We start from the raw sequence: 21,073 nt of genomic DNA on the forward strand, positions 1-21,073 counted from the left end.
GTCGTTAAGTTCGGCCGGGCCGAACTTTTTATACCCTCCACCATAAAATAGTCTTAATTAAAATGGAATAATTAGGGTCCTTTCACAATTTTAGGTGAAACAGCTTTTCGACAATGGATAGACTCCTACTGCCTCCCAATATTGCTTAAATTACACTGTGAACACAAATGTTGGGGCAGAGATAAAAACCCCGAAGGACAGATGCGCCGTGAGTCGAACTTCCACGTTATGGCGTGATGAAGTTTTTGCAAGAGACTCTATAAGCCATCATGAATTAGCATTATATCTTTGTTTGTTTTTGTAGATCACTTAAGCAACCGTGAACAAAGATATAAAGCTAATTCTGATGGCCCACAGGGTCTCTAACAAAAAATTCATCACGCCATAATGCGGAAGTTCGACTCACGGCGGATCTGTCATATGGGTGGATATACCAAAACATGGACATATGTATATTGACGATTATTTTTGAATAGACAAAATTGTAGCTAAAATTCTCAAAATACCGATCATTACATCTAGTTCGGTTAAAAATTGCAGCAAAAATTCTCAAAATACCGAAAATCGGGAGATACCGTTATATGGGGGCTATACCAAAACATGGACCTATGTTGACGATATTTGGTGGAGATGTTTCATGACCACTAAGAACCTCAAATAGCAAATTACAGCTAGTTCGGTTAAACATTTTAGCTAAAATTCTCAAAACACCTAAAATCGGGAGGTACCGATATATGGGGGCTATACCAAAACATGGACCTATGTTGACGATGTTTCGTGGAGATGTTTCATGACCACTGTGAACCTCAAATGTCAAATTGCAGAGAGTTCGATTACAAATTGTGGCTAAAATTCTCAAAATACCGAAAATCGGGAGGTACCGTTATATGGGAGCTATTCCAAAACATGGACCTATGTTGACGATGTTTGGTGGAGATATTTCATGACCACTGAGAACCTCAAATGGCAAATTACAGCTAGTTCAGTTAAAAATTGTAGCTAAAATTCTCAAAATACCGAAAATCGGGAGGTACCGATATATGGGGGCTATACCAAAACATGGACCTATGTTGACGATGTTTCGTGGAGATGTTTCATGACCACTGAGAACCTCAAATGTCAAATTGCAGATAGTTCGGTTAAAAATTGTGGCTAAAATTCTCAAAATACCGAAAATCGGGAGATACCGTTATATGGGAGCTATTCCAAAACATGGACCTATGTTGACGATGTTTGGTGGAGATATTTCATGACCACTGAGAACCTCAAATGGCAAATTACAGCTAGTTCAGTTAAAAATTGTAGCTAAAATTCTCAAAATACCGAAAATCGGGAGGTGCCGATATATGGGGGCTATACCAAAACATGGACCTATGTTGACGATGTTTCGTGGAGATGTTTCATGACCACTGAGAACCTTAAATGTCAAATTGCAGATAGTTCGGTTAAAAATTGTGGCTAAAATTCTCAAAATACCGAAAATCGGGAGGTACCGTTATATGGGGACTATACCAAAACATGGACCTATGTCCATATCCTTTGGGATATAAGTTTGTTGATCACTAGGAACCCTAAGTGCCAAATTATAGCTAATTCGGTCTGCAAATGTGGCGAAGAACGTCAAAATACCTCAAATCCGGAGGTACCGTTATATGGGGGCTATACCAAAGAGTGGACCGATATAGCCCATCTTCGAACTTCACCTGCCTATGGTAAAAAGACCCTCGGGTGCAAAATTTCAGCGCTCTATCTCAATTATTGCGGACGCTAGAGTGATTACAACAGACGGACAGACGGACATAGCCAGATCGTCTTAGAATTTTATCCTGATCAAGAATATATATACTCTATAGGGTCGCAAATGATTAGTTCGATGTGTTACAAACGGAATGACAAACTTAATATACCCTCCATACTATGGTGGAGGGTATAACAACGTACGTAGCCAGAAATGCATCTCGACACCATTCGGGGGCCCAACGGACAGAATTTGAACTTTTGCAAGCAACATACTCGTATACAAAAAAAGTCTAAAAAATTACATTAGTTGGTGTCCTCGTGTGTGCAACAAGGGTCTCCTGCAAAGCAGGCGATCGTCGCCATCTCTTCTGCATCTTCACATAATACACAGTAGTCACCACCACTGTCATCCCATCTTGAAGTTAAGATATAACTTTGCAATCACCCGTAATAAGTCCCACCGTAGACATCATCCCCAACTTATCGAGTGAGAGAAGAGAATTAATTCTACAATGAGAGATCACAGGCCAGATTGCTTTGATTGTCCTGCATCTAGTTTCTGCGGTGTGCCTTCTTGAGCCCATCTGTTTATTTCAGATAAGTTTAAGACCTTCAAATGTCCGAAATGTTATTGTTGGCTCTGGGTCTATCTCCAGTTCCAGGAATGTGCTGCTTCGATAGGATGTAACCACAGATCCACTGTAGTTAAATGAGTCGGTTTGGAAGGGCAGTTTAAAAGGTGCAGTGTGTTTGGCACGTTGTGATAGATATTTGCTTTATAAGAATTTAGGCGACTGCAATATCCCGAACGAAGTTGAGCAAAAACTTAATATGCTTGTTGATCTAGAGGCACTCTCCTGTATCGCTGGACCTCGCTCTCTAGAACGTGAAGATACTTCTTGATGTGCCTGGGTGTGTCGAGCCCCACGGCAACACCCGAGCAAGTACTGCATCGAAAGCATCTCATCGTGTTGCGGTGCTGGAAGAATCTTTGCCTCCTTATGTAGATGGTCAACTGAAGACATGAGGAGACACCCTGTTGCTGTTCTCAGGGCGGCATTCTGACAAGGACCTTGTTTCTACTTTTCAGTTTGTCGCAGATAACTGTGGACGACGTGAATGTACTGTCGAACGTGACTCCTAGATTTTTGGGGCAGTTTGTGGTCGGAATTCTGCTACCATCGACCACGACATTAAATTCTCTTCCCGCCTGCGCCACCTATGTGGTGAACAGAGTGGCTGATTGCAAATTGAACTACTCGATGATGTTTATAAAATATTAATATCTTAAAAAAATAAGTTTTAATTACGATTTAATCCTTGAATATGATGTACTATTGAATGTTTGGCAAGTAAATAACTACTCTGGTATAATTATTGTAATTCAAAATAAGTTATAATTATGATTGAATCTTTCAATATGATGTAGTGCTTAATGTTTCGAAGCTTTTCTGTCTTTTGGGAACACAAAATTCCGGTAGAAAAATGTGACTAAAATCTTCAAAAAATCTTAAAGGGGCACCCTTATATGGGGCTATATGAAAATGTGGACTTATACTCTCTGATTTGTTTTTCAATTAATGTTTTGTACCTGTAAAAATGTTTTGTACCTTTAGCGAAGATTAAATACTACGTTTCAGTCATTTCGGTGGGCTACTGAGGCCACAACCTCCAAATACCGAAAATCGGGAGTTACGGTTCTATGGGGGCTATATTAAGACGTCGACCTGTACCGAAAAATGTAAGGTGGAGAGTTGAACACCCCTAACGAAGACCTACAGCCATTTCGTTGGGATATTTTGACAACAACCTTTAAAACACCGAAAGTCGGGAGATACCGTCCTATAACCCCAACATAGAATAAATCCCAACGAAATTTTAGCCACATCGTGAGATAATGGGGGCTATATCAAAACGTGGACCTTTATAAACAATTTTTGGTGGAAACGTCTTTTAGCCTCTGGAAACACGCGATATCAAATTGCAACCAATTCGGTGGTCAAATGGGACTAATACCTTGAAAATTCCTTAAAACGTCTACGTGTCACGCGTCAGTTTGTATGGGGACTATATCAAAACATGGACTGTAGCCCATTTTCAATACCAAAAATTATAGGGACCTACAATGGATTCCACCAAATTTATATCCACCTACTTCTATCCGTTCGGACGGTAGAGTGATTTCCACAGACAGATATAGTTATATCGATGTAGAATTTCACGCTGAACGAGAATATATTTACTTTGTGGGTTCTCAAATGATTACTTTGAGGAGTTACAAACGGAATGACAAACTTAAAATACCCTACATTGTATAGTGAAGGGTTTAAAAATGGGGTAAGCGGATCTATGTTCTATGTACCCAGTAGTCGGTGCCTTATTATGGGTAAAAAGGGTGCCTACAAATTAAATGTTCGACTCTCTATCTCTTTTGCATCTTCACATAATCCACAGTATTCAACGTCACTGTCTTCCCACCTTCACATAATCCACAGTATTCAACGTCACTGTCTTCCCACCTGCAATGGCCGTAATAAATCCCACCGTAATCTTCATCAATAAGAGTGAGTGAAAGGAATTCGTTCTCACGAAGTTTGCCGATGTAGTAGCGCGTTGATAACCGGGCATATTCATCAATTGATAGATCGATAGACTTAGAGGCAAACCACCTGGAGCCCAGCAAAGTTTAACGGCATTGCGTCTATCATGCAGACCCTTCCTGCAATCAAGCAAAGCTCGAGAGTTTATGGTCCTTGACTTGAAACCTCACGGCCGCCTGACTATCGACATATATAGTCACGGGTCCTATAAGGTTGCTTTAAAGTCCTTTCACCAACTCTGCTGCTTTCCTGATAGCAAGAATCTCTGCTTGAAAGAGGCTGCAGCTATCATTAAGCTAAAATGAGTGTTTAATGGGTTATCCTCCACCTTGGTCTCATCTGTACATATTGCCAGACAGTCCAGAGGAGAGTTACCTGCCATCTATTTGGAAAAATTGAAGTACATAATTCCAATTCTTCCATTGCTTGCATTAAATGCTCATTTTTTAATACACTCTGTTGAAATTTCACTAAAATCAAACTATTTCAAAAATTATAATTTTATTAATTATTTATGTTTATTTTACTTTATATAAAGCTCTGTATTTTTTGTTGGAGTAGTTTTACATCCATTCCATTTCCTGGGCAGCTTAATCATTCAATCAATCAAAATATTTTATATTTATAATAGTTTGTTTTTATTTTATAACTACTTCCCTATTTTTATACCTAGTAATTGTGTTTTGGAGTAGTATAGTCATCCCTCCCTTAAGTTACTTAATTTAAAATTTACTTGTTATCATGGCATTATATTGTAGTGTACAGCCTTAAGGTCGAAAGGCTGGGCATATGTGAATTGCAATAAATAAAACAATAACAAATATTGCTTATGAGTCAAACCTGAAAGAGGTGTGAATATAATTGTTTACGTGATCCCTGTCGTTTGATTCAAGCTGACTATGAGTTAAGTTTAATACCTTTGCATATCCGAAATCCGTCATAATCCTGACTTCCGAAGCCTAAAAGCCGTCCCTCACAGCCTGAAATCGATACTGAATACCCATCGTTTGGAGATACAGAATCACGTTTAAAGTGTCCTAAGGAGTAATAGTTTGGACAATAATGCTTTATTCTCATGTGCAAGTCTACCGTGTTGGAACCACTATTACATACAGCCAGTGTATAACTTGCAGGAATAGAGTGCAATAAGACCATTCTTCGTCCTCTCCACTGTATTCCTTTTCCATGTCAAGCAATAGTGCAGGATTGTACTAAGGTATTTAGCTTCTGGAGGAAGTATCAAGGCAACTCCGTCCGTGCCAGTTGTACCAGAGCACCGTGCATAAGATCGGACAGGGTTGGTAAAAATTTGCGACTTATCAGCGCTACTGCATCATCAACATAAGCCACCTTTTTCGTTTTCAGCTTGTCGAACAACACACAAGAATTTAATTCCTTCCACTTTGCAACGTAAACACCTATTTCCGTGGCAGAATCTTCCCTTACATCATTATTCATTTCCATATGTCAGAGGTTGGGTTGTCAAAGGGGAGGAATACTTTTCCTCAAACTGTACTAAGGACATAGATAATGGAGACGACTGATTCCACATCGCCTTTAAACCCTAAGCGTGTGGAATCGAAGAAGACCGTAACTCCTCAACGAACCACTACGGTAAAGAGACTCAAGCATAGTCATGGCTCCAAATCATCTACCACCTTTCCTAGTAGCTAAAAGACTGAGCTCCGGAAAGGTACCACTAACAGGGCAGTCCGAGAAACTGATCAATGCGACAAGTTAACCTCCACATATCCTACGGGTATTAAGACTACTTTTCCCAATGCTGATACAGAGGGGATATCAGTGCCAGTTTATTGTTGCTGATTGAAGAATGTATAGTAAACAATGTGTTCTTCGCTGATGGTAGTTCCGACCCTTACAGGACCGTCAAATTAGTCTGCCGTGGGGCCACTTCCCCATACGAAGGGAGCGCGTACACACCATAGGCCGGACCATGGCGGGTTAGTTGTGGGATATTATCGGCTACTGATTTATTATTCAACAGCCCATGAAGGTAGTTTAGTATTACAAGAACATATTACATACATACATAAAACAGAAAAAAAAAAAACAAAAATATAAGTTATTACACCCAGCCACATCAAACCCAAGAAACAAAAGTTTAAGGAAAAAGAAAAAAAAACATAGCATAACATATAAATGCATATTAAACACTCTTACATTAAAAAATGTAATTAAGGTAATGAAGCAATATGACCCGTTATGAGATGGTATGAAGAGTTGTTACAGTCAACTAATCCTCTGACCATTCGATTTAATAGTTCAATTTCAGATTCACAGGAGTGTAGCTAGTTAGTGTGGCCATTTACACTAATGGTTCAAAAATGAAAGTATGGATGTTTAAATATTAAGCTGGTCATTAGTTCAACACGGCACGCCAGCTCGAACAGTTTATTTATTAAAAGTTTTGGGTGTTCTGATCAAAATAAATTGTTAATTTCTCGATGCAAATTTGTTGCATTGTGTTACATTTATTTTTGTTAAATAATCACCACAGTTATAGCAAATTTTTGTGCTTAAAAAATAATAATTTAAAAAATAATCACTTTTAAAGCTTATTAAAATGTACAATAAATACTACACTATTCCCAAAACAACAACAAAATACAACAACTTAGTTAGTTCTATCACATATGACCATACAGAATCCAGCACCGGTTCCAACTGTTTTACAAGAGGTAGGTAAATCAACCATATTTGGTTTCGAACTGAAATATATAACAATAATTAACTGAAGCTTTTAAATCACCATAGATCTTTTTACTTACAGGTTGTGAGTAGAATCATTGCCACAATTTCCATGCTCATTCCATCCCCATGTAAGCACGTCACCCTCTTGGGTCATTATCAAACCATGTTCAGAGCCTAAATGTATTTCTTTGGGTAAAATGGCATGTGACAATTTCAGTTCCATTGGTGTAGGATGATTGTCGTTATATGAACCCAAACCCAATTGACCATAACAATTACGACCCCACATCATAATACGTAAATCTTTTAACATGACAGCATTATGAGTCCAACCTGTGGCAATTTGGGAAATTTCTTCATCGAATTGAAAAGCATTTGCTTGGCCAAATTTATTGTCGCCCAACATAAGTACTCTACGTGATGGTGCATTATTTTCTGGTTGATCCTCGGCAGGTGCTAGATGCATCATTAAATGATTCTGACCACTGGAAATATTCTTGATCCGCAACTCTGAACTTAGGCGGGGTAGAAGTTTTACAACCATTGCACTTTGACTGATTTTAATAATATTCAACTCCTCCGGACAACCATCAGCAGTTCTTAGACGTCCGTAAATGTATATTTTAGAGTCATCTGTAAGTACGGCAGTATGGCGCATACCAAAGGTCACACGCACCGGAATATCATTACGAGGCAATTGCATGAGAAAGGGTTTGCGTATGGATGTAAAGCCACGTTGACAAATGCCCAATTGTTGAAAGGCATTGGAACCCCAAACGTAAAGTTTCCGAGACATGGTAATACAACCAGATATATCCCAGCCACAGGCTATAACATCAACAGCAACGTCCTAAAACAAATAACATTTTATAGAAAAATCTTTATTATATTTATAATCTCATTTTACCTTACCTCAAAAAACTTTCCTGGTATTGCCTTAAACTCACTCACACAATCCCGCGTCGAATCCAAGCCCAATTGACCCCGATTATTCCAACCACAGGCATGAACTTGGCCGCAAGCATCTAAGACTAGCACATGACCACCACCACCACGAATCGAGCGCACACTTAACGGTGTAAAAGAGCATTTCTTTAATAATTGTGGTGTTGTGCACATTTCCGATTCATGACCAAGGCCAAGTTGACCATGCGAATTGGCTCCCTGGAAAAATCAAAACGATATTTAAATAAAAATGTAATCCAAGACGGAAGTCATAAAGTAATTGAGAGTAGTTCATTTATTAAGTTCGACCGTTGTCCTTTAGGTACGTAGATAGGCAAGCAGGCAGCCAACAATTGCAGCAGATTTCTTTGTTGCATGCCAAAATCGAGTGTAAAGTTTATGCGTTTTTACTACTAAAGAAATTAATTTACATTGCAAATACTGTGAAATGTTAGCAATACGTTTGACTTGAATGGTTGAAGTGAAATAGTTAGCTGGAGGGTAGTATAATATATCGAGTAAAAATAATGACACACGGTTTCGTGCATTCTAAAATATTTATAAAGATACAAGTAAAAACGGCGTTATGTTCAACCGGACCGAACTTTTTACACGAGTTGTATTGAATGAAAATGGGAAATTTGTTTCTTATCATTTTCGGAAGTATTAAGCAATTCCATTACGTTTGAGATATACCCTCAGCCTGTCTGAATTAAAACTCTTTTTTCCTAAAAAATTGAGTATTTAGGGGGTTTTTAGAATTACGGGCGTAAGAACTTTCCGACAAAAATATTAAAGCCCAAAAGTGTTACGGAGGTTGTACCTGAAGGAATGGACAGGCATAATCCATTTTGCAAATAGGTCTTATTTTGGGAGTCATTGGTCACCGTATAATTTAGAGCCTTTGGACAATGCTTGCCCAAGAAAAATATAATATCGCTGTAAACCGGACCAAAAGGAGTACCTTCGGTAAAAATTTCCAAAGATCCTCGAACAGACCTTAAACTGCACTTTAGCAAAAATGTTGAACTTTTGTGAGCGATATACCCTAAGGAGTGGACCGATATGACCAATTTTCGAATTTAATTTAAGATTAGACAAACTATTAGGAACTTTATTTGAAAATTTTGCCTTTTTAGGCGAAGATCATTTTTTTTAGTATTAATTTTTTAATCGAGCTTTATGATCAATAATGCAAGTTAAAAAGGAAAGCCGACGATTCGAACCCACACACCCACCACTATGTGACATGCATGTTTCGCCTTCGGTAAAGGCTCGCCAGACATATCGGATGTGGAGCGGCTTCGCTGTTCTCGAACTTTTCTTCTTTCAAATGCATTTTTGTTTTGTTTTTTTACAACAACATTTATCGCGAAAAAAGTTTCCGCACCAAATGCATTGAAGTTCAGTAATGCATTTTTTAATTTTAGCTATTATGACAACCTATTTGCTTTTAACTAAAATTTTTATTTTTTTGTAATCTAATTTAAAATCATTATCAAAGCGTTCTGGACCAATTTGTTCTCAAATCGCGCCATTTCGGAGTATATTAGGAACTTTTGATACTATTGCAATTTTTGCTTTTTCTTTATAAACTCGTGAATTTTATGTTTATATTTTTTGTACCTACCGGACAAAAGAATATGGGGTCATTTGCAACGAAGTCGCGAAAGTTACAGGCTGTTTTTGTTGACTTTGCCTGTGAGAATCGTATATGGTTTTTACAAAAATACAACACCAGTACCACGTGGGGAATTTTGTCCTAATAATGAAAACGCGTTTCTAAGATCGATTCGGTAAAAAAGTTTCCGCGCCGACTGTAATTACTAAAACCCTTTTGATATTTTTTCTACTTATAATTTTAAATTTGCTTTGTTTGAATAAATATTCATAGAAAAAAATAAAATTTTCACAGGCAAAGTCATAAAAACTGTCTGTAACTTTCGCGAATTTGTTGCAAATGACACCATATTCTCTTGTCCGATAGGTACAATAAATATAAGCATAAAATTCGCGAGTTTATAAAGAAAAAACAAAAATTGCAATAGTGTCAAAAATTCCTAAAATGCTCCGAAATGGCGCGAATTGAGAACAAATTGGTCCAGAACGCTTTGATAATGATTTTAAAATAGATTACAAAAAAATAAAAAATTTAATTAAAAGCAAATATGTTGTCATAACAGCTAAAATTAAAAAATGCATTACTGAACTTCAATGCATTTGGTGCGGAAACTTTTTTCGCGATAGAGAAAAAATTACACCTTTTTTCATAATAGTTTTTCATGCTCTACACGGCTATGTGGTGGTATTTTTGATATTTGCAAAAAAGTGCAAAAAGTTATATCCCTAGTGTATATGTCCAAAACCAAAATTCCTTTGCAATTCCATTTGAAAAATATTAAAACAAATTTTTGCGAGGACATCTCCGATTTTTGGTATAGGGGTTAAGGAAAAAAATCTGGGGCCTAATTACGACATTCGATTCGATCGAGTATTTACTCGTGAATGAAAAAATCGAACTATGAAAACCTATGTGTTCTTAAAACAAAGACGTAGAGAAATAAAGACCCGAACAAATGCATTTTCCAAAAACATATGATAATAGTTCCACATTTTGGTTTCAGATGGCTACACAACTCACTGGAATTGATAACAGCAATGCAAATCGTTTTTGATTCCCATTTCTCGCGGCAGAAAACATTAACGTTGTGTTTTGTGGCTAAATTTTGTTTCTTCACTATTTTTTATTTAATAAAAAACAAAAGTCAACGCCGTAAAATTTGAGTTTTAATGTTTTTCTTGTCAATATTCCAATGAGTAACAGTTTTCGTTTAACAGAATGTTGCTATGATGTCGTAGCAACAGAGGTTAACTCCCTCTACAGTTAATTTTTCACAATTGACTTTTCCTATCTTATAATATTGACATCTTTGCTTAAAAGACGATTGAGAAGGTATATTGTACAAAATGTGCTTATTTGAAACAAAAACTAAAAAAAAAAAAAAACAAATTTATTAATGAAAAATAGTAAATGTACGGTTGGTGGCGCGAATAGGTTTTCATAGCTTGATTTTTTCATTCTCGAGCAAATACTAGATCGAATCGAATGTCTTAATTAGGCCCCTGCTCTTGTGGAGTTGAGTACTTTTCGCTTATCGTTTTGTTCGCACTCACGAATGTAAACAAAACGAAACTAAACAGCGAACTCCACCAGCTCCACCAGCGAAATGTTATTTAAAGTATTTTTACGTACGCTGCTTTTGACATCAATGCCTCAAGTCGTTTTGGGGCCAAAGAGCGAAAGTGCATGTGATGGAAATACGTGTATTCTTTAAGGTGCATTACGATAACTTTTAAATTTAAGTCCCAAGACACAAACCACGCAGTTGGCAGAGCGTTAGCAGCGCACAACATTAAAGCTATTGCAAAATTGATTTTGCTACAAAATCGAATTTATTTACTCAATTCAGCCTAAAAAGGATCAAAAAGGACACTTTACTAATTTCTATTGTTTACCAAGTAATCCCGGCTCTATGATTAATTACAACCTGTATGTAATAACAGAAGTATAGCGATCGGTCATTTGCGTACTACGTCCACAAGGACAATCCTGCAAGGACAAAATAGATACCAATGGAAAGCTCTTGAAGAGTAGCATCTACTGAAATAATAAAAAAGTAGAAAAGTTCAGCTAGTTTTCAAGATATTTGACCATTTTGGGAGGTTACCCTTAGTCCTGACGATTATCCTGCGTCCGCAAGGACAATTCTGCATGGTCAAAGAGGGCACCAATGGAAAGCTATTGATGAGTAGCATCTACTGAAATAATAAAAAAGTCGAAAAGTTCCGCAAGTTTTCAAGATATTTGACCATTTTGGGAGGTTACCCTTAGTCAGGACGATTATTCTAACTCCTGCGTCCGCAAGGACAATTCTGCATGGTCAAAGAGGGTACCAATGGAAAGCTATTGATGAGTAGCATCTACTGAAATAATAAAAAAGTCAAAATCAAAAAGGGTACTAATGGAAAGCTATTGATGAGTAGCATCTACTGAAATAATAAAAAAGTCGAAAAGTTCAGCTAGTTTTCAAGATATTTGACCATTTTGGGAGGTTACCCTTAGTCAGGACGATTATTCTAACTCCTGCGTCCGCAAGGATAATTCTGCATGGTCAAAGAGGGTACCAATGGAAAGCTATTGATGAGTAGCATCTACTGAAATAATAAAAAAGTCGAAAAGTTCAGCTAGTTTCCGAGTTATTTGACCATTTTGGCGGTAACCCTTAGTCAGGACGATTATTCTAACTCCTGCGTCCGCAAGGACAATTCTGCATGGTCAAAGAGGGTACCAATGGAAAGCTATTGATGAGTAACATCTACTGAAATAATAAAAAAGTCGAAAAGTTCAGCTAGTTTCCGAGTTATTTGACCATTTTGGCGGTAACCCTTAGTCAGGACGATTATTCTAACTCCTGCGTCCGCAAGGACAATTCTGCATGATCAAAAAGGGTACTAATGGAAAGCTATTGATGAGTAGCATCTACTGAAATAATAAAAAAGTCGAAAAGTTCAGCTAGTTTTCAAGATATTTGACCATTTTGGGAGGTTACCCTTAGTCAGGACGATTATTCTAACTCCTGCGTCCGCAAGGACAATTCTGCATGGTCAAAGAGGGTACCAATGGAAAGCTATTGATGAGTAGCGTCCTGACTAAGGGTTACCTCCAAAGTGGTCAAATAACTCGGAAACTAGCTGAACTTTTTGACTATTTTATTATTTCAGTAGATGCTACTCATCAATAGCCTTCCATTGGTACCCTCTTTGACCATGCAGAATTGTCCTTGCGAACGCAGGAGTTAGAATAATCTTCCTGACTAAGGGTTACCGCCAAAATGGTCAAATATCTTGAAAACTTGCTGAACTTTTCGACTTTTTTATTATTTCACTAGATGCTACTCATCAATAGCTTTCCATTGGTACCCTCTTTGACCATGCAGAATTGCCCTTGCGGACGCAGGAGTTAGAATAATCGTCCTGACTAAGGGTAACCTCCCAAAATGGTCAAATATCTTGAAAACTAGCTGAACTTTTCGACTTTTTTATTATTTCAGTAGATGCTACTCATCAATAGCTTTCCATTGGTACCCTCTTTGACCATGCAGAATTGTCCTTGCGGACGCAGGAGTTAGAATAATCGTCCTGACTAAGGGTAACCTCCCAAAATGGTCAAATATCTTGAAAACTAGCTGAACTTTTCGACTTTTTTATTATTTTAGTAGATGCTACTCATCAGTAGCTTTCCATTGGTACCCTCTTTGACCATGCAGAATTGTCCTTGCGGACGCAGGAGTTAGAATAATCGTCCTGACTAAGGGTTACCTCCAAAATGGTCAAATATCTTGAAAACTAGCTGAACTTTTCGACTTTTTTATTATTTTAGTAGATGCTACTCATCAGTAGCTTTCCATTGGTACCCTCTTTGACCATGCAGAATTGTCCTTGCGGACGCAGGAGTTAGAATAATCGTCCTGACTAAGGGTTACCTCCAAAATGGTCAAATAACTCAGAAACTAGCTGAACTTTTCGACTGTTTTATTATTTCAGTAGATGCTACTCATCAATAGCTTTCCATTGGTACCCTCTTTGACCATGCAGAAATGTCCTTGCGGACGCAGGAGTTAGAATAATCGTCCTGACTAAGGGTAACCTCCCAAAATGGTCAAATATCTTGAAAACTAGCTGAACTTTTCGACTTTTTTATTATTTTAGTAGATGCTACTCATCAGTAGCTTTCCATTGGTACCCTCTTGACCATGCAGAATTGTCCTTGCGGACGCAGGAGTTAGAATAATCGTCCTGACTAAGGGTAACCTCCCAAAATGGTCAAATATCTTGAAAACTAGCTGAACTTTTCGACTTTTTTATTATTTCAGTAGATGCTACTCATCAATAGCTTTCCATTGGTACCCTCTTTGACCATGCAGAATTGTCCTTGCGGACGCAGGAGTTAGAATAATCGTCCTGACTAAGGGTTACCTCCAAAATGGTCAAATAACTCGGAAACTAGCTAAACTTTTCGACTGTTTTATTATTTCAGTAGATGCTACTCATCAATAGCTTTCCATTGGTACCCTCTTTGACCATGCAGAATTGTCCTTGCGGACGCAGGAGTTAGAATAATCGTCCTGACTAAGGGTAACCTCCCAAAATGGTCAAATATCTTGAAAACTAGCTGAACTTTTCGACTTTTTTATTATTTTAGTAGATGCTACTCATCAGTAGCTTTCTATTGGTACCCTCTTTGACCATGCAGAATTGTCCTTGCGGACGCAGGAGTTAGAATAATCGTCCTGACTAAGGGTAACCTCCCAAAATGGTCAAATATCTTGAAAACTAGCTGATCTTTTCGACTTTTTTATTATTTCAGTAGATGCTACTCATCAATAGCTTTCCATTGGTACCCTCTTTGACCATGCAGAATTGTCCTTGCGGACGCAGGAGTTAGAATAATCGTCCTGACTAAGGGTTACCTCCCAAAATGGTAAAATATCTTGAAAACTAGCTAAACTTTTCGACTTTTTTATTATTTCAGTAGATGCTACTCATCAATAGCTTTCCATTGGTACCCTCTTTGACCATGCAGAATTGTCCTTGTGGACGCAGGAGTTAGAATAATCGTCCTGACTAAGGGTTACCTCCAAAATGGTCAAATAACTCGGAAACTAGCTGAACTTTTCGAGTGTTTTATTATTTCAGTAGATGCTACTCTTCAAGAGCTTTCCATTGGTACCCTCTTTGACCATGCAGAATTGTCCTTGCGGACGCAGGAGTTAGAATAATCGTCCTGACTAAGGGTAACCTCCCAAAATGGTCAAATATCTTGAAAACTAGCTGATCTTTTCGACTTTTTTATTATTTCAGTAGATGCTACTCATCAATAGCTTTCCATTGGTACCCTCTTTGACCATGCAGAATTGTCCTTGCGGACGCAGGAGTTAGAATAATCGTCCTGACTAAGGGTTACCTCCAAAATGGTCAAATATCTTGAAAACTAGCTGAACTTTTCGACTTTTTTATTATTTTAGTAGATGCTACTCATCAGTAGCTTTCCATTGGTACCCTCTTTGACCATGCAGAATTGTCCTTGCGGACGCAGGAGTTAGAATAATCGTCCTGACTAAGGGTTACCTCCAAAATGGTCAAATAACTCAGAAACTAGCTGAACTTTTCGACTGTTTTATTATTTCAGTAGATGCTACTCATCAATAGCTTTCCATTGGTACCCTCTTTGACCATGCAGAAATGTCCTTGCGGACGCAGGAGTTAGAATAATCGTCCTGACTAAGGGTAACCTCCCAAAATGGTCAAATATCTTGAAAACTAGCTGAACTTTTCGACTTTTTTATTATTTTAGTAGATGCTACTCATCAGTAGCTTTCCATTGGTACCCTCTTGACCATGCAGAATTGTCCTTGCGGACGCAGGAGTTAGAATAATCGTCCTGACTAAGGGTAACCTCCCAAAATGGTCAAATATCTTGAAAACTAGCTGAACTTTTCGACTTTTTTATTATTTCAGTAGATGCTACTCATCAATAGCTTTCCATTGGTACCCTCTTTGACCATGCAGAATTGTCCTTGCGGACGCAGGAGTTAGAATAATCGTCCTGACTAAGGGTTACCTCCAAAATGGTCAAATAACTCGGAAACTAGCTAAACTTTTCGACTGTTTTATTATTTCAGTAGATGCTACTCATCAATAGCTTTCCATTGGTACCCTCTTTGACCATGCAGAATTGTCCTTGCGGACGCAGGAGTTAGAATAATCGTCCTGACTAAGGGTAACCTCCCAAAATGGTCAAATATCTTGAAAACTAGCTGAACTTTTCGACTTTTTTATTATTTTAGTAGATGCTACTCATCAGTAGCTTTCCATTGGTACCCTCTTTGACCATGCAGAATTGTCCTTGCGGACGCAGGAGTTAGAATAATCGTCCTGACTAAGGGTAACCTCCCAAAATGGTCAAATATCTTGAAAACTAGCTGATCTTTTCGACTTTTTTATTATTTCAGTAGATGCTACTCATCAATAGCTTTCCATTGGTACCCTCTTTGACCATGCAGAATTGTCCTTGCGGACGCAGGAGTTAGAATAATCGTCCTGACTAAGGGTTACCTCCCAAAATGGTAAAATATCTTGAAAACTAGCTAAACTTTTCGACTTTTTTATTATTTCAGTAGATGCTACTCATCAATAGCTTTCCATTGGTACCCTCTTTGACCATGCAGAATTGTCCTTGTGGACGCAGGAGTTAGAATAATCGTCCTGACTAAGGGTTACCTCCAAAATGGTCAAATAACTCGGAAACTAGCTGAACTTTTCGAGTGTTTTATTATTTCAGTAGATGCTACTCTTCAAGAGCTTTCCATTAGTACCCTTTTTGATCATGCAGAATTGTCCTTGCGGACGCAGGAGTTAGAATAATCGTCCTGACTAAGGGTTACCTCCAAAATGGTCAAATAACTCGGAAACTAGCTGAACTTTTCGAGTGTTTTATTATTTCAGTAGATGCTACTCATCAATAGCTTTCCATTAGTACCCTTTTTGATCATGCAGAATTGTCCTTGCGGACGCAGGAGTTAGAATAATCGTCCTGACTAAGGGTAACCTCCCAAAATGGTCAAATATCTTGAAAACTAGCTGAACTTTTCTACTTTTTTATTATTTCAGTAGATGCTACTCTTCAAGAGCTTTCCATTGGTATCTATTTTGTCCTTGCAGGATTGTCCTTGTGGACGTTGTACGCAAATGACCGATCGCTATACTTCTGTTATTACATACAGGTTGTAATTAATCATAGAGCCGGGATTACTTGGTAAACAATAGAAATTATTAAAGTGTCCTTTTTGATCCTTTTTAGGCTGAATTGAGTAAATAAATTCGATTTTGTAGCAAAATCAATTTTGCAATAGCTTTAATGTTGTGCGCTGCTAACGCTCTGCCAACTGCGTGGTTTGTGTCTTGGGACTTAAATTTAAAAGTTATCGTAATGCACCTTATTCTTTATTGGCCTTCTATCACGCTACGGTGTTAGAATATGGTTAATTTTTCATGACTCAATTTACCAAAAGTGCTATCGGACAGAAATTACGGTAATTTGATATTTCGATTCTCGTTGGGTAAATAAATAAAATTCAGAGAATTGTAAATATACTCGTAGGTTGTTTTACTAGAGAAACGATATCGTCCGATTTTAGTTATTTTGAAGGGTTTTACTACATGTTAATACTGAAGTGGGTGTTACTTTGTATTCTGTATTCACAACCGACAGAAAAAACTCCGCAAAGAAAACGAACAATATAAATACATGATTTGGTACACCTCCCGATTCCACACTGGAATGACTGTTTGTATTATGACTGGTTAGATAACAGTGAGGTAAACCTAACTGATAGTAAATAGGTATTAAATACATTTTTAGTGATGGAGTTTATTTTCGTAGTCGACTCAGGAGTCGGAGACTGACCAAAAATGGCTTGACTCCCATGCCCTGTTGTAAACAGTGTGACAGTTTATTTTACGGGGAATTTTTCATATTTCTCAGATCGAAGAGCAGCTTCAAATTAGCTTTTTACACACATGCGTTCTCTCCGGAGGAAACAGTAAAGATGGAGTTTTAAGCCGTACATGGTCACAAATGATCATGAGGAGTTAGTAGGTATGCGTCATTCATAAGAATTGGGTAACAACTGTAGTGTATTTTTGGCGTAGATTTTCGACATTGTGAGGGCTCTAGAATTATTTGAAAACAGTGAAGTAGCACGGTGCTCTTTAACCAACTTTAAATGAAAGAAGCTTACACCTGGGAAGGTTTTGCGGATTCTATAACAGCAATGTTCATAGATGAGAAAAATCCAAAAACAAGAAAAACCGATGTAGACATTTTTAAATAAATCGTGGTCAAAATTTACATTTTTAGGTATATTTTAGGTTTTCGCGATTTTGCTTGAAACCCCATCGAAATATTGCTAAAGAAAATGAAGTAGCTGTAAAAATTCTCTAGAGGATTGACCGTTATGATTTGTTCGTAGGTTTTACCATTTTTGAGATATAGAAGTTCAGGTCACTTTGTTAGGTTTCCAAGCTTGATTTGCTTGAAAATGGTAAGTCTTATCGAAATGGGACTAAAGAAAATCTTATAGCTTTAAAAATTCTCTACATGATTGGCTTTCGTAATTGTTTCCTAGGTTGTACCATTTTTGAGATACATACATAAGTTTAAGTCGAGAAATTGCAGTCATGACATTGTTTTATAAGGAGATACAGTCAGTGAGTTGTCCCAATTTGAACGTATATATCTCAAAAATGGTAAAACCTACGAAAATATTATAAGGGACAATCTTGTAGAGAATAAGATTTTCCCTTGTCACATTTCCATAAGACTTACTCTACCTGTCTCTCTTTAGTAGCAGTTAAAAAAGATATCTTTTAAGATGAATGTAGTGGCTGTCCACAGGTAGGTCTTGAAATGCTGATTACGCCAATAAATATATCATGTTCGGGAAGTCACAGATAATTTTTGACAAAAAGTTAATTTGAAAAAAATTATGATCGCGTTAGCCCTGTTTAGCTAGCTTCTGTCCATAGGAGAAAGTCTTAAATCCCGGCCGAAGCCCGGCTATTTTCGGCAAAAAATGCCATTTTTGAAAACTTTTTGTAGAAAAACTTACAAATCCTGCCACTACATTCAACTTGCTCCGAAATTTTTTGGCTTAGGCAGGTTTTGTGCGCGGTCATGTAATTTCTTTGAAATTTTTACCACAGATGGGGGTGTTTGTCCTAAACACCCAAAATATGGGCTTAGAAAATATAAAAGGCAAGTCGCGAGTAAACCCGGCTTGTTCACAAATCTAGTTTAAAGAACGCAAAGTCCCGGTTGAGGGTTACATATGAGACTTTTCTTTATAGGAGTAAACAAACATAACACGTAATATAATAATGGTCGTATCAGTACACCACACATTTTCGAATGCCCCTCGTTTTCTTTTGTTTACCATTTAAATTTGTCAATGGTAACAGAAGTACAATGTACAATTGTTTTCTGTTGTTGTTATTCTAACACATTTCTTACCCATGCATAAACGGACATATTTTAGCTTTTAATCCAAATGCTTGCGTGTTTCCAATGTATTAGAAGTTACTCCTCCTTACTGCAGAGACCTCCAAAAACAAATGAATGAACGAACACCTTGCAAGGCGCACTTTTCAAACTCGAAACTTTTTGTTTGTCGCAACCAGTTGCTTCGTCCGGTTTGAATTTTGTTGCACCAGAGAAAAATTACACTCCCTTCTTAGATTGTTGCCATTAAATCGTTAGAACTTCCGTTTAAAATTAAATCACAGGGGGTTTTCACAGTAGAATTTAAACACGTTTTTACGTATTTGCGATTTTCTGCTTTTTTCGTTTCGCGTGTTATCCGTGCCGTATCTGGCGTGAAACTGCCAGTTGACATGGTGTGCCATGGCTTTTTAAAACAGTATTCATTCTGCCAATTTTATTAGCTGCATTTTCTTGGGTGGAGCTGTTGCAATTTTCTTTAATTTAATAGCTTCCATTATAAATAATGTTGTTAAAGAAGTAATTGTTGTTAGGTGGAGAAAAATATACAAGAAGAAATTAGTTCAAAATTACTATTCACTGAAAAAAACTGAATGTTATGAATTGTGAGATAAATAAAAAGGGGCAGATAAATATAAACGTAAGGAAAAATAGCCGACTGAATATGAGGGTATGAGGGTGATCAGCTGACATTCAACTGTTTCTGTTTTCACATGCTGATAGTTGTGTTCCCTAATCTGCAAGATTGTTTTATATTTTACCAAAAAAGTTTTACTAGACAAATTTGTTTATAGGTCTGTACGATAAGCCAAAAATGTGTACAAATTCGTACAAATTTTTACTGAATGCTGTTCGATAACAAAATTATCCAGCAAAAAAGCGAGTTGAGAGAGACTTTTTGACAGTTCCGTGCTGAAAAAATTTGTCCCGCAAAAATTTGCAAGTCTGATCAGCTGACTTTTAATCAACTGTTCAATGTAAACAACGTGAAATGTTAACATTTTTGACCAAGAAAATTTCACATTTTTTTAGCGTTTCAATTACGTTGTTTCAATTACGTTGTCACGATCGTTTCAATTACGTTGTTCGCATTAATTACTAAAAAATTACAAATAGTTGTGATAAAAATGTCGGGTTTTTTGCAAAAATTAGTTGGTCGACTTATTTAAGACCCAATTGAACGAATAAATAAAAAAATTAACCCGCTAAGTTCAACAATAATAACCAAAAGAATAATTAACATGTAATGCAAGGTGCCAAGAAAATGTTTTCAAAATGTAATTAAGGTTCCAAAACAACCCATGTTTTCTGTAAATGCTTAAAAATCATGACATTTTATGAATTTCATTCTTAACAAGGATTAGTTGCTAACAAGTATCAGCAATATTAGGCATGGGATATCCCCACTAAGAAGGTTATATGGACCAAGGGGGTATCAGATCATATTGCATGTAAACAATGTCCTATAAGTCTCAAGCCGGGAATATCTAAAAACTAAGACGTTTTATGAGTATTTTGGTTTACCAAGATGGTATGACATCAATTACAATGAATATTACCTACAGCAGAACTCGATCAGGAGGGTTGCCAGATCGACAAAAAATTTACCAGGTCTTAATAACAGTAAACTGGACCTCCCAGGCCCACAATTAGATCTTAAAAGTGGTTTATTTAACTGAAATTTAATTTATGGATAAGGATATTCACTAAAACAAACCAAAATATAACCAAGAAGTACAAAAATCGGTTATAAATGCATATGGAAGATATTGCTAAATTATACTGAGCTTGCTATAGACATCCAATTTTATCTATTAACAGCCAGATTGAGGAATTCCCGTTAGTTTTTTGGCTTTGATGGTATACCATGGTAATACTGTAGCATTATTTCCCCATCACTTAGACATTTTTGTCACAGTATTACTTCACAGTACACAAAATGTCTCCAGTAGGTCAT

The 21,073-nt window shown here is 37.2% G+C and overlaps 1 protein-coding gene across 1 annotated transcript; it reads right to left on the reverse strand.

The window, feature by feature from the left end:
* Positions 1–6,798: 6,798 nt before the first annotated feature.
* On the reverse strand, positions 6,799–19,740 carry LOC141394776 (secretion-regulating guanine nucleotide exchange factor). Its single transcript, XM_073969658.1, has 4 exons — positions 19,129–19,740; positions 7,965–8,216; positions 7,130–7,902; positions 6,799–7,069 (listed from the first exon to the last, which is right to left on the reverse strand). The coding sequence occupies exons 1-4, from the start codon at positions 19,144–19,146 to the stop codon at positions 6,976–6,978; spliced, it is 1,137 nt and encodes a 378-aa protein (XP_073825759.1). The 5' UTR covers positions 19,147–19,740; the 3' UTR covers positions 6,799–6,975.
* Between the last annotated feature and the right edge of the window lie 1,333 nt (positions 19,741–21,073).

The sequence above is a fragment of the Musca autumnalis genome, unplaced genomic scaffold (assembly GCF_047663935.1).
Source record: "Musca autumnalis isolate F117 unplaced genomic scaffold, ASM4766393v1 scaffold_2, whole genome shotgun sequence".
In the NCBI taxonomy this organism is placed as follows: domain Eukaryota; kingdom Metazoa; phylum Arthropoda; class Insecta; order Diptera; family Muscidae; genus Musca; species Musca autumnalis.